The sequence below is a fragment of the Camelina sativa genome, chromosome 20, assembly GCF_030686135.1.
Source record: "Camelina sativa cultivar CO46 ecotype springtype chromosome 20, ASM3068613v1".
NCBI lineage: Eukaryota > Viridiplantae > Streptophyta > Magnoliopsida > Brassicales > Brassicaceae > Camelina > Camelina sativa.
Genome location: NC_141899.1, coordinates 5,772,293 through 5,788,657, shown reverse-complemented (window position 1 = coordinate 5,788,657; position 16,365 = coordinate 5,772,293). Strand labels below are relative to the sequence as shown.

The window sequence follows — 16,365 nt, the reverse complement described above, 5'->3', positions numbered from 1 at the left end:
TCATGCGAGAGGTCCACGAAGGCACTGGAGGTAACCACTCGGGGGGGCGAGCATTGGCACTTCGAATTCGCCGCAACGGCCATTTCTGGCCGACTATGGTTGCCGATTGCACTGCATTCGCAAACAAGTGTGAAAAGTGTCAGCGACATGCACCATTCATCCATTCTCCAACAGAACTTTTGAGGACCACATCACCACCTTACCCCTTCATGCGATGGGCGATGGACATCGTCGGCCCTTTAACTCCGTCAAATCAAAAGAAATATCTCCTCATTATGACGGACTACTTTACAAAATGGGTTGAAGCAGAATCGTATTCCTCGCTCGAAGCTAATGAAGTCCAGAACTTTGTGTGGAAGAATATTATATGCAGGCATGGACTTCCATACGAAATCGTATGTGACAATGGCCCACAATTTATTTCTCTCCAGTTTGAAGGTTTCTGCGCTGGGTGGCGAATACGTCTTAGCAAGTCAACTCCACGATACCCGCAGGGCAACGGACAAGCAGAAGCAACAAACAAGACAATCCTCGCTGGGATTAAGAAACGTCTCGACGCGAAGAAAGGACTTTGGGCAGACGAACTCGACGGCGTTTTGTGGTCTCACCAAACTTCCCCGCGCACCTCCACCGGACGAACCCCGTTTTCACTCGCGTACGGTATGGAGGCACTCGTACCAGCCAAAGTGGGAATCCCGACACTCCGACGATCTATGCTTGTACACAATCCGGAGCTGAATGACAAAATGCTATGTGACAGACTCCTTTTCATCGAAGAAGAGCGCGATCAGGCTCTGCTGCGCATCCAGAACTACCAGCAAGCTGCCGCAAAGTTCTACAACAAAAAGGTCAAGTCTCGCTACTTTGACGAGGGAGATCTCGTCCTCCGCAAAGTCTTCGAAAACACCGCGGAGAAGAACGCAGGAAAGCTTGGCGCGCATTGGGAAGGTCCCTACTTAGTTTCGAAGATCGTCAAGCCAGGAGTCTATCAGCTACTCGAAATGGACGGCACACCAGTCCCGCGATCCTGGAATTCCGCCAACCTCAGGCGCTACTACCATTAGCCAATCAACTTGGAGCATGTTTATTAAAAAAAAAAAAAAAAAAAAAAACCATCTCGTCACCGAGCATTCTTATGTAACACGAACTACGATTGGTTTGATCCCTCTCGAGGGTACGTAGGCAGCCTTTCACGAGGTCCAACTATTACTTTAATAAAAAAATAAAATTTTCGAGCAAATTCTTCGTCTTCACGCTGATGCCTTGGCCAGGTGTACAGTTCTACGTTCCGCATGAATGTAATGGTGAAATAATCCATACTTTACTTCGGTAAAGAATAAAAGCCGAGTCCATACTCGCAAGCGCTCCGCATGAGTGCCGTGGTCCTTACTTCACGTCCTTACTTCGGTAAGGATTTATAAGCCGAGCCTAGACTCGCAAAGCTAGCAGGGCGCAGAGTGAATAAGCCGAAGACCCCGACTCGCACACTCTCGCGATTCTTGCAGCACCCACAGGGTAAGCCGGTCACGACTGAACGCACCTAACTAGTACGACGAGTCCGTCTTGTCTACTCTCGCCGTTACGGGGAATAACATATCCAGGATAAGCCAGGAGACGTCCTGCACCGCAAAATATGCCCCGCAACGATAAAGAAAAAAAAAAAAAAAAAACGAAAGCAACTTCGGCAATAATCAACACTTATGCGAGAAAGCGAATAACCAAGTTTATAAAGCGAAAGCAAACGAGTTTGCAAATATACGAAGGAAAAGTACAGAAGCACTCAAGTACAAAATAACAAGAGGTGAAACTCAAAAGCAACAACAATAAGTAATAATACGAGGACATATCACTCGTTTGCGACATCATCAGCACCTCCACCAGCAGCTCCCGGGAACGGCTCGAGATCATCATCATGAAGCGGCGGCACCACAACCCTGTTCAATTTCGCCGTGAACTCCTTCTCGCCAGCAGCAAGACGCGCCATCCTCTCTGCGGGAATAGCAATACCCCTACTGATCAACTTCGTCAAACATTGCCTAGTTCCGGTCACCTGGCTAAGAGTGAGTAAATGGGGCTGTTTCTTGCATGTTGCGATTACGTGCTCCCTAAAACGATCGATACGCTCTTCATGTGACTTGATCACGATAGCAGCCTTGGCGCGCTCCTCCTCTCCGCGCTCATCCCTCGCTTTCCTGAGTCGCTCCGTCTCGAAGGTGAACTTGCGCTCAGATTGCTTGAGTGAAGCCGTGAGCTCCTTGACCATCGCTGCGTTTTCTTTGCTTGACCGCTCAGCCTGAACACGCGCGTCCTGAGCAAGCGAGGCCTCCTTCCTAGCGGCGCGCACCTTTTCATCACAGTCTCCAGCGAGATGGTTGATCCAGCTCATCGCCTAAAGCACCAAGCAAAATAATTCGATTATGACTAAGTAAAATCCGTATCGGGGCGAACTGGGAAGTAAAATGCAAACCTGAAATTGTCGACGAACGGCTTGCTCGTACGAGTCTTGACAAGCCAACTCGCGAGAGGTAAGGAGCGGAACAGAGTCACCGTCAATCCTGCTGGCAAGGTCTGCACAAGCTCGCGAGTTCCCAACGAACGCCTGGTCCTTCACGTCGTAGCGAAATGAGAAGGAGCGATCATCTTCACGACCGCCTTCCGTCTGCGGGACGAACTCCCCGCGCCCATCTTCTGCATGGTGAGGACGCGTAGAATTACCTCCAGCATCACTCCGAGGACTCGAACGTAATGATCTCTTCCGGGAGCGATCGCCACCAGCTGCTGAAACACTCTTACGAGACCCCGAGGAAGGCTTCTTCGCGGCACGAGCAGCAGCAACTTCGGCAGAACGAGATCTGCGGTCAGTCTCACCTGCGGGAGCAAGTACCTCGCCATCCTCGAGCTCCACTGCAACGACCTCCAAGCCGGTCTCGGCGTCTGGCGCAATAACCTCGGTAGCAACAGCTGGCACCTCCTCGGCATCGAACAGATCAGCGTAACATGGCATCGGACAGTCCCCCATTTGCAATCCAGTCCGCGAACCTACAGCATAAATAGACACCTTAGTCACGAGAGCACATAAATCCCAAAAATAAGAAAACTAGCAAAACTCACAAGTCTTGAGATGAGAAAGAACTCTCGGCCACCTCAAAGCCTTACACCAAAGAAAAGGAACACCTTTGTCGACAATGCTCAAATCGCGCGCAGCTGAAGATGGCGGTTTTCCTGCAAAAATAAAACGAACGGTCAGAAAACGGTTAGGAGCACCAAAACGATAGGAACCCAACCCAGCAACGGCTACCGGGGGTGAAGTTCCAAGAAGCAGGACAGGTCGTGCCGGGATCTTCGACCGATGCGTCGTTTATCTCCACGAAGAAAAATCGCCTCCACCAATCGTGGATATGACTCCTCTGCCCGTTCATGATCGTGAGTCCGGCTGCACAACAGGCAACGCATAGCCCCGATTTGTCACGTAGAAATCGAGTCAGCAACTCGAAGAGATCCGTGCTCATCTTGACTTTCATATGGCTACCAATTATCGCAAGCCCCACTACATTACGGACGCTGAAAATCGACAACTGCGAGAGCGCAATCTCACGACGCGCACAAAAGCTCGTCAGAAATTCCGAGATAGGAAACCACAGGCCGCCATCGGTAAAATAATCTTCGTAAACGCAGAGGTGACCTCTAGGGCAGTCCCACGGGCGCTCGTCGTCACTCGGCATCACGAACTTAAGACCGTTTGGCGTTTGGAAGAGATCAAGGACGCGGGCTATGGAATCCTCATCGCATAATGTACTCCCTACGTCGCGGGAAGTGCGTTCCTTATTTCCCATACGGTCTCTACGGCACCTCGGAACTCCATCACCAACGGCTAGTCCAGCGACCAGAGATCTAGGAGAATCCTCCACAACAGTTTGCTCTTCGTACGGAAGAACCTTCCCGCGACGCCGATTCAGAGGAAGAGGAATCAGACTGAGTGCTTGGTTACCCGTCGGGAACATTACTTCGAGCTCCCGGACCTCATCTACCGAAAGATCCGCCAAATCCATCATAACACCGTTTCCTTCAGATGGCTCCCACCAAGGAAATTCCCTTCCCGTCTCGTCAAGGTCTCCTTCTGGCGCGCCATATTGGTCATCTTCGAGCACCTCCGGAATATCACCAAAGAAGTCGTCTCCCGAAGCCATGGTGCGACACCTGGCAAAACCGAGCAACCGGTCAGCTTGGAGTAAAGACATCTTGAAAGCACCACAAAATCCGGATAGAACGATCACACCCGAACGAACCACGTACTGCGTACTACGCATCACCAACTGACTACTACGCGCATCAGCCTCACCATCCCGCAAACATCATCGCATCACGGGAACATTGACGAGCTCTCCACCAATAGCCTCATCTCGCCACCTTGTCAAAGATGCGAGCTCGCCAAGGTTCGAATACGATCTCGCCGCTCGAGCTCGCCAAGGTTCGAATACGATCTGGCCACTTGACCTTGCCTCGGTCATGACCTCGCAGCCGTTCTCGAATGCAAATTCAAGTTCACCACCTTATGACCTCAACAATGCGACCACCTCGCGAGCACACATCTGAGCTCGCCCACAGCAATCCTCACCAGGATCGGCAAGTCTCCAGCTCGCCAGGATCCCATACGTTACAATCTTGTATTCCCGCTACGAGCTCGCCACCCTCTAGCTCGCCATATTCAATATACGATGTCCTGAATTTGAGATCACCGAAGTCCCACACGCGGCACTATCGGCCTCCCCGACGGCGCCGAACGAAGAAGTGATCTCGCCAAGAACCAACGCGCTTTGAACGGCTTCGATCTCGCCAACTCTCGTGCCCATCGCCAATGTGTGCAACTCGCCATACTCCACCTAGACCATACGCTCATCTCGCCATCGCCGCACTAGTGTCCCCAGCTCGCTATCTCATCAAACGCCTCCATCTCGCAACAGCGAGCTCGCCTCCATCTCACAACATCGCAACACATCGAGCTCGCCCAGACAGCAACACACCGAGCTCGCACACAACCTCGCAAACACAAACCAAACTCGCACGGCAACTCCCCATCTCGCTGATTCGTTCATCTCGTCGTTTCACCATACGAAATCTCGATCTCCACCTCGCCACGATCATAAACCGCAACTCCTCTTCACGTTCATCTCGCGGGTACATAAACGATATCGCCACCAAGGCCTCGTTCTCGTGACCTCGTCTCCGAAAGCTCTGAGCTCGCCAGTGTTGATCCCATTCGCTAAGATAGGCAAACGTTTCCATCTCGCCAACTCCTCTTAAGGCCTCCGTAAAATCTTAAGTCTCGCTGCCGAGAGTCACGGTCCACCTTGCAAACGGGGATCTTGACTTCGTTATTTCGCCGTGTCGCTAGTACCGGTGACACCATCCCATCTCCACCATCTCGCAACGCACCTCGCCAAATCTCGCATATGCGACCTCATCGACCGCGTTGAACTCACAATCTCGTAGCCAGAAGATCCCGACCTCGCCGTATCATCACTGAGACCTTATCCTCGCCGACCGAACAAACATTGAACTCGGAACATCATCTCGTCAACACCCCCGAACCTCGACTCACGCACATCCGCTACGGCACGAACGAGCGGAACATTGAAATCGCCACTTTGCTACGTGTGACCTCGCGGATGGTCCCGTACGCGAGCTCGCCTGTCTTGTCTCCACACTCGTCATCCTCGCCAGCTTGAGTCCACCGTCACGGGACTCGACCGCGCCCTCGCCTCGCAAACGAGCTCACCACCAAGTCTCGATCTCACGAGCTCAACCCCCGACCTCGTCACAAAAATCTCATTCTCCGCGCGACGGCTTCGGCGTCTCACCATGTTCTCGACATGAGGGTCAAGATACATTGTCAGCGGCGACCTCCGACGCCTCACGGTCCCGGCCAGATCCGGCGGTGCGGCGAAGAACCCCAGCGAAAAGAAGGTAGCACCGGCCGGTTCGGATGACGGCGAGGCAAAGGAACGACGGCACGGCAGGGTGTGATTGCCGGCAAGCTCACAGACGGGCGAGAAAGGTGGCGGGTGCACGGATCTGGCGAGGTTGACGGCGAACTCCCGAACGGGAAAGTAGGACGGCGAGCGGAAAAAGGAAACGGCCGGCAAGAGATCTCCGGCAAGGATAGGAGGCGGTCGGAGACAGAACCTCCCACGGCAGCAAAGGAGAGTTCGCCGACCCATGGTGGAACAAACACAAAAAAAAATCTAAAGTAAAAGGAAGCTAAGGGAGAGAGAAAGAAAGAATTTACCTTTTGGAGAAGAAGAAGACTAATGAGTAAAAAATATGTCAAAGACATATTTATATGGGGGACCAGCACATTGACCTAGATAAAAACCCTAATTTTTAAGCTCTCTATTTCCCGAACCTCGGGAAACGTGCAGAATACACAAAACTCCCGTAGAAAGCCCAACGGACCTTGAAAAACGTGCCCGACGCACTGTTCATCTCGGAATCTCCCGGATACCTCGAAAAACGTGCCCGACGCACTGTTCATCTCGGAATCTCCCGGATACCTCGAAAAACGTGCCCGACACACTATTCATCCTGGAACCCTCCGGAAGGCGACAAAACTCTCGAAATCTTCTATCCTTCCCGCAAGACGGACCTGAAGACACATAGTCGGATCCGACGGGCTCAAGCAAGCCATCGCACATCGGACTAGGGGGGGGACCATTGTTGGATATGGGTTTTGCCCCCAACATTTATAGAAGCCCAAGTAGAAGATTTCAGGAAGGTTTGGGCCTAAAGTCTTGGATTTAGCCCAGCAGGCCGTAGGGGCAAAACCGTAATTTTACAGAAGATCAGAGGAAACCCTAGGTCATTGGCCCACTATATATAGCAGACGTCACTGTCAGAAAAAGGGATCCGAAAAATTCTGGGCAATTAGGGAGAGAAAAGGCTTTTATTTTCGTATTAGCATTTTATCTCTGTAACTGTCATTTTCCTGAGAACCCTTCTGTAGGATTCTTACGTTAAATAAAGGACCAGTTCCGATTTATTCCCACAAATATTCATATTATTTATACCGTTGATTTCATACATCAACATTCTTGGCTGCCCGCACCGAGCTTGCCTCTGCTACTGAAATCACCACATCGTACAAAGAAGCCTCTCCGAAGTTAGCCATCATCACGATGTGGTGATTTCAGTAGCAGAGGCAAGCTCGGTGCGGGAAGCCAAAAAGTCATGTGGAGAAGCTTCTTGTGGGTTCTCTGATCCCAAGACGACTTCAAGAGACGCTGCAGAACGAGAAGCATCTATGAGGAAGCTTTTGGTGGCTGTTGTGCTCTGTGGCCTCTTCATCATTGTCGAAGTGGTTGGAGGGATCAAGGCCAACAGTCTTGCAATCCTCACTGATGCGGCTCATCTTTTGTCCGATGTTGCAGCCTTTGCCATATCCTTGTTCTCTCTTTGGGCTTCAGGTTGGGAGGCAAACCCACGCCAGTCCTATGGCTTCTTCAGGATCGAGATTCTTGGTGCCCTTGTATCCATCCAGATGATTTGGCTTCTTGCTGGCGTCTTAGTCTACGAATCAATTGCTAGACTTCAGAACGGCAGTGGCGAAGTTCAGGGATCTCTCATGTTCCTTGTCTCTACAGTTGGTCTGCTGGTGAATATTGCTATGGCTATTCTGTTGGGACACGACCACGGCCACGCTGATCACAGTCACGGTCACGGCCACGACCATAGCCATCACCATGAACATGAACATGAACACGATCATCATCACCATGGTGATCCACATCTCTATGAAGCCTTGCTTGAGAATGGCACTAGAGGTGGTAAGAGTGAGTAGAAGCAGCGTAACCTAAACATTCAAGGGGCTTATCTGCATGTGCTAGGAGATTTAATTCAGAGCATGGGGGTGATGATAGGAGGCGCAATCATATGGTACAAACCCGAGTGGAAGATCATTGATCTCATATGCACCGTTGTTTTTTCAGTGATCGTGTTGTGGACGACAATAGGCATGTTGAGGAACATTATAGAGGTTTTAATGGAGTCAACCCCACGAGAGATAGACGCAACCGGTCTGGAGAAGGGAATGTGCGACATGGAAGAGGTGGTGGCCGTTCATGAGCTTCACATTTGGGCAATCACCCTTGGCAAAATTCTGTTGGCATGTCATGTGAAGATCAGGCCAGAGGCCGATCCAGATATGGTTCTTGACAAGGTTATCGACTACATCAAGAGGCAATACAACATCAGTCACGTCACCATTCAGATTGAACGCTAATGATGCTTCTTTTTTTTTTTCTTGTTGAATGTAACTTACATTATGTAAGACTCCATGACTGTTCATACCAAAAAAAAAGACTCCATGACTGTTTTCTCGTTTTATATTTTAAATTTTAAATTGTCGCTTAGAAAAAAAACGTTTTCATAGAGCTTAAGGTTATTATAGACTTGTAGATAGACCAACGCCTAATTTATCCTCGTTTTTATGTTTTCTCAAATTAAAAATAAATTAAGTGAAATTCTGAGAGAAAAACGGAAATAACTAAGCAGCAAGGAAATAAAGAGAAAATATTAAGTAGTAGACTAGGTTTTAACCCACTGTAAAGGAAGATTTATTTGTAATTAAAATTTTAAAATTTAAATTAATATGTTACTTTTTTTTTACTAGTGTTTAAAAATATATAATTGTATTTTGATTATTAAGTTTAGGACTTAACCTGCAATACACCGATAGATAATTCTTGTAACCAAAAAGATTTAAGTTTTTAAGTTGTATTAGCTTATTAATTTTATTTATTTTGTTTAGTGTTTAATTTGTAAAATTTTATTTTGATTGATAATTGTAGGACTTAACCCGCATAATACAGTATGACAATTGATTTTTTGTTACATAATCGTAATTTATGTGTGTAGACAACCTGTTTTAAAAAAAAATCATATTTATGTAAACTCAAACCCGCTCTATCACATATCTGTTGAGCATTTAAATTTTCTGTTAGGAAATTAAAATTATTTTAGGATTTTTAAAATTCTTGTTGTAAAGTATTTTAATTATGAGATTCTAATATCTTTTTTAAAGTATAATCCATGGGTATACCGCAGGCCTATTATAAAAAAAATAATTAAATTGTTTCAAATTTAGATGATTTGTTGTGCTCGTTTTTTACTTTTTGAATTATTTTGGTCAGAATTTGTTTTTTTTTGAGTATTTTTTCGTATAAAATGTCTTACTGATAAAAATATGTGTAATATTTTGAATATTATGATATGGTAATAAGTAGATGGTGTGGTAAGTATATTCAATTATAAGAAAACGGTGTGGATTGTGTTGTATGTCAGATTGTCATATATTTTGCTTCAGGAAATAATTTTATACTACTTAAATTTTGAAATTGTTAATTTACACTACTAAGTGTGAAGGTTATGATATGACCATATTGATTTGGCAAATTATATACTCCATCCGTTTCATAATATAGGATGTTTAGACAAGTATTTTTGTTTCATAATATATGATGTTTCCAATTTTCTATGCAACTTTTAGATTAATTTTATATTTTATATTATGCAGTCTTGTTTACGATTGGTTAATTTTTTTCTTAATATGCGTGTTTTAACTAAAACATCCTATATTTTGAAATGGATGGAGTATTATTTAACTAGGTTTGAACCCGCGTTAGACCGTGGGACGAATCATAATTATGTTTTAAATTTTGGGTACTAATTAAGTAGAATTTTTATGTATAAGAAAGTAAAATATATATACAATTATATTTCTTGCGAGATATCTGTCCTTACAAAACAGCATGGAGAATACAAGTGAAGATCCTTCATAATTGGCGTCGGTATACAAACAATCTACTGACACCAATTATGAAGGATCTTCACTTGTATTCTCCACTCGTCTTGTAAGGACAGATATCTCGCAAGAAAGCAGATGATGCATCCATTGTCAAGATAGATGTGCAGATGATGCATCCATTGTCTTGTGTTTGGATATGCGGTTGTAGGCTTTAGTTGTGGGTGTTATGTTTCGTTTGTCAAGATAGTATTTATAGATTTCAAAATGCTTGATGAACAAGGACTTTACGATCTACTCATTTAAAAAGATATTTAAGTATTCTTCGTTTTAGTAAAACAGAGATTTTATCGAACAATATTAGTTTCCAAAGAAGATAAATATATGAATTAAATGTTTGTCTTGGTGGTAACGTTTTTCACATTTTGCAAATATGAATTTAATAGGCCGAAAATTATGCATTCTATTTTAGGAATAATTTATTATGTAGAGATATATATGAGATATTTTATGGATTGTGTATTATTTTGTTTTGGAAAATTGGTTGTATCATTGAGAGTTTGAGAGATTATAGTAAACTTATAGATATGTTGTAGATTTAATGGCAATAAAATATTATGGTTTTGGTCGATTTCTTTGTTTTTCCTTTTACTTATTGATGTATATATAGATGTGAGAGAGGAGGAGACGCAACAAAAGAACCTCCCCTCCGAGAAGAATGGTGAAACCTACAAAATGCAACATCTAGATTTTTGCAGAAAAGAAAAACATTGAAGCTTCTTCTTGTTTTGTTTGAATTTATTTTCACGTTTCTGTATCCTTTTAAAAAAGTACCATTTCAAAGGTATCTACAAGTTTCTTTAATCAGATATAAACACAAGATTAAGAGATGGGGGAGAAGAAAAAAGAGGTGATCAGATTAGAGAGAGAAGCTGTGATCCCAATTCTAAAGCACAAGCTCATTACTGCCTTGTCCCTTCACTTTGGTCTCTCTTTTTTTCTACATTTCATTGTTTCTCTGTTTCTGCATGTTCCTCTGTTTCTCCTCTTTATAAAATTATATACATTTCATTATAACTCTGTTTCTACATTCCTCTGTTTCTCCTTATTTATAAGAATTCTACATTTTGATCATTCTCCAGAAGATAAATGTGAGAGAGAGGAGTTCCTAAGATTCTGCCAGAGAGTGGAATGTACCATTAGAGCTTGGTACCACCTTCATTTTGAGGATCTTATGGTATGTTTTATCTCACCAATCTATGATCATCTTCAATTATTCTTTCTTTGAAATCATAAATTAGTAAAGCAGATTGTGTTTGTAGCAACTGTATTCACTTTTCGAGCCAATCCGCGGCGCGCACAGGCTTCATCAACAGAATTTATCTCCTCGTGAAATCGATACTCTTGAAGATCAATTTCTTCAACATCTATTCCAGGTTTTTTCTTTGTTTCCACCTCAGTATTTTTCACTAATTACAAAACGTAATGATGAAGCGAAACAACAAATCTCCCTAGGTCATGGAGAAGAGTAACTTCAAAGTGATAACTAATGAAGAAATACAAGTAGCTCTCTCTGCTCAATATCGTCTCAATCTTCCTATTGTTGTTGATGAAGCTAAGGTAGTACCTGTAAAAATACCACTCTTCAATAATATTATTGGTAATGACGACAACTTCATAGTTTATGTATGGATCCTTGCTGTAGCTTGATACAAAGTTGTTAACAAGATTCTTCTCCAAGTTTCCCCGAGATGATCTTCCTCGTTTCGCTGATAAGGTAAAGTAACTGCTTTTTAATTATAATAACAAATTGGTTACATCTAACTAATATATATAATGATCTGATATGTATGTCTTGTCCCTTGAAGTATATAATATTCAGACGTGGGTTTGGGATTGATCATATGGAAGCTTACTTCTTCCTAGCCAAAATAGATACAATCCTTGTCCGTATTTGGAAATTTCTACTCACCATCACATGGTGAGCTATCTCGTGCACTCTTTTGTTGTGCTATATATAATATATATACCTCTTGTGGGATGCAATCAAAATACAAAACTAATACTCAGACTTTCTCTGTTTCAGTTTAAAAGGACTTATATATGGGAAAAAGAAGGAAATAGGGCTGTCAGATCAGATTGATATTAGCATTGACACTGAGAAGGATAGTTTATACATAGAAAGAATTCGAATAGAGAAGCTGAGGCTCAGGTTTGTCACCTAATCCTTATTTAGGCTTATCTGCTACAATTTTATATATTGACTTGTTTGTCTTTGTGTTTTCTATCACTGATACAGTCTCTCAAACTTGATGAAAAAGATAACCATACAAGAGCCTACCTTTGAGAGAATCATTGTAGTATACAGGTACAAATGCAGAGAAACAGTGGGATAATTGGATGGTTGTGGTTTTTTTATTTCTTATATTGGTTTTACATTCACACACAGGAGAGTATCAGGGAAGAGGGAATCAGAAAGAAACATATATGTGAAACACTTCAAGACCATTCCAATGGCTGATATGGAAATTGTGCTTGTGAGCATCCATTAAAACAAACACTTTGTGCTAAAATGTATCTTACTATTTAGAAGTTAACTGATCACTCATAATTTATACAGCCAGAGAAGCAAAATCCAGGTCTTACACCACTGGACTGGGTCAAGTTTCTTGTCTCTGCTGCCATTGGACTGGTCAGTTTTGTCACATTATAATCAAGACTTAAGACAATGAAAAACGTGCTTTATCCAACTCTGCTTTTACAGGTCACAGTGGTTAGCTCAGTAAGCCTCAAAAACACTGACATCAGAGTAATTGCAGCCATACTTGGCACGGTTGTGGCCTACTGCGTTAAAACATATTTCACGTAATGTTCTTCACTCATTAATGAGACACCAACCTCCATTTTTTATTGACTAATCAATATCACTTTGTCTCTGTCCCTAAATTAAATGTAGGTTTCAGAGGAACTTGGTAGATTATCAGAGCCTCATCACAAGATCTGTGTATGATAAGCAGCTAGACAGTGGAAGAGGAACACTGCTTCACTTGTGCGATGAAGTCATCCAACAAGAGGTGCTATAGTATCCCCTTTTCGTATTTATGTTTGTATTCTTGTGTGTGTTTTGCTCACATCAATGATAAAAATGCAGGTTAAAGAAGTCATTATATCGTTCTTCATGCTGATAAAGCAAGGGCGTCCCACAAGCAAGGTATATGACTCCGCAACTTTTTTTGATATGAATATACTAAAACAACACACATGTAGAGGCTGACCTCAAGATGCAATATAAAAGGAGGAGCTTGACAAGCAAAGTGAAGTATTCATCAAAGAGGAATTCGATGAAAGTTGTAATTTTGACGTAGATGATGCTGTCACGAAGCTGGAGAAGCTTGGACTCGTCTCTCGTGTGAGTCAATTTTATCTCTCTTGTTATCAGAATGTATATTACAGTTTTCAGTAAAAATATTTTGAAATGCAAAGGGTTTGGTCAGGATTCAGAAGACAAGTATAGATGCGTGAATTTGAAGGAAGCAAACGAGATAATGGGGACAACGACGGAAGAGATGGTACTCAAGGCAAGAAGTGGTGGGGAATATGAAGAGGAGGAAATAACAGAGACTGAGCCTCAAATGACTCCTGAAGATGAACTTAACGCAAAGGAAGAACGTTTTCAATCTAATTATGAGCAATTTGAGAACTTGTGGATGTAACAGATAGATTGTGGATGTAACTATGAACTTGTGGATGTAACAGATTCTATCTTAGAAGACACCGAAAAGTATGCTTTAAGAACCATATAGATCTGATATTTTGTAAAAAGACACCAAAAAGGAAGATACAAAAATAGTCGAATTCGAATAGACTTGTCTAGCACACATATCACATTTCACATATCACATCAAATAAATTCTTCCTTAATTATTGCATTAACATATATAATATAACAAAAGACAGGATTAAAGTTTAATTATGTAGAGGTAGCAGGTAGGTAGATAGGAGGAAAGCGTTCTCTTTAGAGAGGAACGCTGTGCAAGACGACTGTCTCAACAGTGAGACCTGGTCCGAAACCAAACAGGACACCCCACTCCAACCCTTCTCCTGTTGTGGCCACACCATCCTTAGCTGACTTCCTCCTCATCTCATCTAGAATAAAGAGAACGCATGCACTTGACATATTTCCGAATTCGCTCAAAACGTGGCGCGTGGCCCTCATCTTCTCTTCCTTGAGACCAAGCTTTAGCTCCACCTGGTCCAAGATCGCTGGACCACCAGGGTGAGCTATCCAGAAGAGAGAGTTCCAGTCACTTATCCCCAGCGGTTTAAATGCTTCGTCTAGACTCTTCACTATGTTCTTTGAGATGAGGCCGGGAACGTCCTTGAGGAGATGGAAGGTGAGACCCACTTCCCTCAAGTGTCCATCAATGGCTCCGTCAGAGTCTGGGAGGATGGTCTGTGCAGCAGACACCATCTCGAAGATGGGTTTCTCTCCAGCGGAGGTGTCGGGGTCTGAACCCACAATGAGTGCGGCGGCGCCGTCACTGAATAGAGCCTGACCGACGAGAGAGTCGAGGTGGGTGTCAGAGGGGCCACGGAAAGTGACCGCAGTGATCTCAGAGCAGACAACAAGCACACGAGCACCGCGGTTGTTCTCGGCGAGATCCTTAGCGATACGGAGAACAGTACCGCCGGCGAAGCAACCTTGCTGGTACATCATAAGACGCTTGACGGAAGGACGAAGACCAAGGAGCTTGGTGAGCTGGTAGTCAGCACCAGGCATGTCAACACCGGAGGTAGTGCAGAAGACGACGTGAGTGATCTTGGACTTAGGCTGACCCCATTCTTTGATGGCCTTCACTGCAGCTTCTTTGCCTAGCTTAGGGACTTCAACCACCACGATGTCCTGTCGGGTGTCAAGGGAAGGAGCCATGTAAGCGCACATGTGAGGGTTTTCCTTGAGGAACTCCTCCGTCAGATACATATGGCGTTTCCTTATTGTTGACTTGTCGCCTGTTAATTAATAAGTATTTGTTAAACTAACTATGTGAATGAATATATCTGCTAAAAGAAATGAAAGTAGAAATTATGAACACGTACACATGCGCTTGAACTTCTCCTTGAGGTCGGTCATGTGTTCACTGTTGGTGATGCGGAAGTAGTAGTCTGGATACTCCGCCTGAAGCACATGGTTCTCAGGGTTAGCAGTGCCTATCGCCAAGATGCCTGCGGGTCCATCTGCTCTCTGAGCCTGTCTGATCTCATTCAACGAAGACGCACCAGCCACCACCATTGTAACTCGAAGTTTGAATTTAGTTATTAAGGTTTTGATGTCGTTGTGTACTAAATAAGGTAGGTGTATTCAGAAAGCTAGCAAGTGCAAGAGATTATATAACAAACTGACACGGGAAAAAAGAGACGAGAGTGTGGTAGGTTTGATGGACGGGCAGATGAAGCCCTACGTGTTTAGTTGTTAGCCCCCTTTTCTGTGGTTCTTCTTGCGCCCTGTTTTTTCGTTACTTACCAAAGATTGAATGGTGGGTTTTCATTGATTTATATTAAATTGCACCAACAAGTCATTTTAATTTCGACGTGCATATTTCATATGGTGTATACATATCTCAAGATATTTATAAAATTATTATGAGCATAACTCTATACAATAAATATGATGTGTCATGTGTGTATATTAATATCTTAAGATATGTGAAAAGAATAAACATAAGGTTTCTCGCCGGTTATTTTGCTTGTATAAGCTTTCTTTTCTAATGTAATTGTTATTTTGCTTTTTGTACAGAAAAAAACTGAAAATGGTTTAAAATTTAACCTTTTACCAAAAAAAAAATAAACATAAGGTTTGATGTCGGAGAGCTACAAGGGGGTAGTTGTATACAGTAGTTTCTCCACAACGGTATATGAAAATTTTACTTCCCATACACGTGCACACTTAACTCCATAATTACCTCCTACTAATCTAAGAGCACTTCCATATATCTTACCAACTTAATAACGGTACATTTTAATATAATTTTAGTTAAAAATCTCATTATAATGTTATTTTTCTTCTTTTCTTTTTAAAGATGGTAATTAATTTTAAATACATCTAAGTTATCATCAATATTTTTAGAATATATCGAATAATTTTAAATTGTAGCTCTACGTATAAATATAACAATAATAAAATCATAATCTTAATAGGAATAATTTAAATTTAAATCTATAATAAATAATATATATTTTCTTAAGCAACATCATTAATCAAGAACTTAGTGTAGATCATAAAATACAACTTAAAATGCTAAAAAAATAAAATCTAAAACAATGATCAAAGATCCCTAAATTAACTTGGCTCTAGTCTTCACTTGATAAAGTGCCAAAATTTTGCTATATAATTATATATGCTCAACCAAATAAGCTTTTAATTAGGAGTCTATATATACATTTTTTGAGACACTTATGAAATAAATCCTGAAGTTCAAACCTAAGTATGTCACTGACATTAATTATTAATTTAATAAACAAATTAACTTTATCTATATTCGATTTTTTATAGAAACTAAGTGTTTTAAAAG

General features: G+C 42.8%; 3 protein-coding genes and 1 pseudogene across 3 annotated transcripts; 2 read left to right on the top strand and 2 right to left on the bottom strand.

The window, feature by feature from the left end:
* Positions 1 to 1,846: 1,846 nt before the first annotated feature.
* LOC147918493 (uncharacterized) lies at positions 1,847 to 4,187 on the bottom strand. The gene is made up of 4 exons (XM_087503549.1): positions 3,299 to 4,187; positions 3,157 to 3,222; positions 2,468 to 3,039; positions 1,847 to 2,389 (listed from the first exon to the last, which is right to left on the bottom strand). Exons 1-4 carry the CDS (start codon positions 4,185 to 4,187, stop codon positions 1,847 to 1,849), a joined length of 2,070 nt encoding a protein of 689 aa, XP_087359675.1.
* Positions 4,188 to 7,237: 3,050 nt separating this feature from the next.
* Positions 7,238 to 8,275, top strand: LOC104772246 (metal tolerance protein A2-like; annotated as a pseudogene).
* Positions 8,276 to 10,078: 1,803 nt separating this feature from the next.
* Positions 10,079 to 13,659, top strand: LOC104769620 (uncharacterized). Its single transcript, XM_010493875.2, has 15 exons — positions 10,079 to 10,782; positions 10,939 to 11,033; positions 11,119 to 11,232; positions 11,312 to 11,416; positions 11,502 to 11,573; positions 11,665 to 11,777; positions 11,883 to 12,008; positions 12,096 to 12,164; positions 12,246 to 12,333; positions 12,417 to 12,488; positions 12,561 to 12,661; positions 12,753 to 12,870; positions 12,948 to 13,007; positions 13,092 to 13,205; positions 13,291 to 13,659. The coding sequence occupies exons 1-15, from the start codon at positions 10,686 to 10,688 to the stop codon at positions 13,507 to 13,509; spliced, it is 1,563 nt and encodes a 520-aa protein (XP_010492177.1). The 5' UTR covers positions 10,079 to 10,685; the 3' UTR covers positions 13,510 to 13,659.
* Positions 13,581 to 15,318, bottom strand: LOC104769619 (chalcone synthase). Its single transcript, XM_010493874.3, has 2 exons — positions 14,894 to 15,318; positions 13,581 to 14,806 (listed from the first exon to the last, which is right to left on the bottom strand). The coding sequence occupies exons 1-2, from the start codon at positions 15,084 to 15,086 to the stop codon at positions 13,812 to 13,814; spliced, it is 1,188 nt and encodes a 395-aa protein (XP_010492176.1). The 5' UTR covers positions 15,087 to 15,318; the 3' UTR covers positions 13,581 to 13,811.
* Positions 15,319 to 16,365: the final 1,047 nt, after the last annotated feature.

Bases quoted from the DNA above. Each gene is read 5' to 3' on its own strand.
- LOC147918493 (XM_087503549.1), bottom strand. From the start codon at position 4,187: ATGGCTTCGGGAGACGACTTCTTTGGTGATATTCCGGAGGTGCTCGAA. The intron at 3,223-3,298 runs GTAGCCGTTGCT...TTATTTTTGCAG, and splicing joins TTCTTGGAACTTCACCCCCG to GAAAACCGCCATCTTCAGCT. The intron at 3,040-3,156 runs GTAAGGCTTTGA...TTTATGCTGTAG, and splicing joins AGGTGTTCCTTTTCTTTGGT to GTTCGCGGACTGGATTGCAA.
- LOC104769620 (XM_010493875.2), top strand. From the start codon at position 10,686: ATGGGGGAGAAGAAAAAAGAGGTGATCAGATTAGAGAGAGAAGCTGTG. The intron at 12,334-12,416 runs GTGAGCATCCAT...TAATTTATACAG, and splicing joins CTGATATGGAAATTGTGCTT to CCAGAGAAGCAAAATCCAGG. The intron at 12,871-12,947 runs GTGCTATAGTAT...ATAAAAATGCAG, and splicing joins ATGAAGTCATCCAACAAGAG to GTTAAAGAAGTCATTATATC.
- LOC104769619 (XM_010493874.3), bottom strand. From the start codon at position 15,086: ATGGTGGTGGCTGGTGCGTCTTCGTTGAATGAGATCAGACAGGCTCAG. The intron at 14,807-14,893 runs GTACGTGTTCAT...ATTAATTAACAG, and splicing joins GGAGAAGTTCAAGCGCATGT to GCGACAAGTCAACAATAAGG.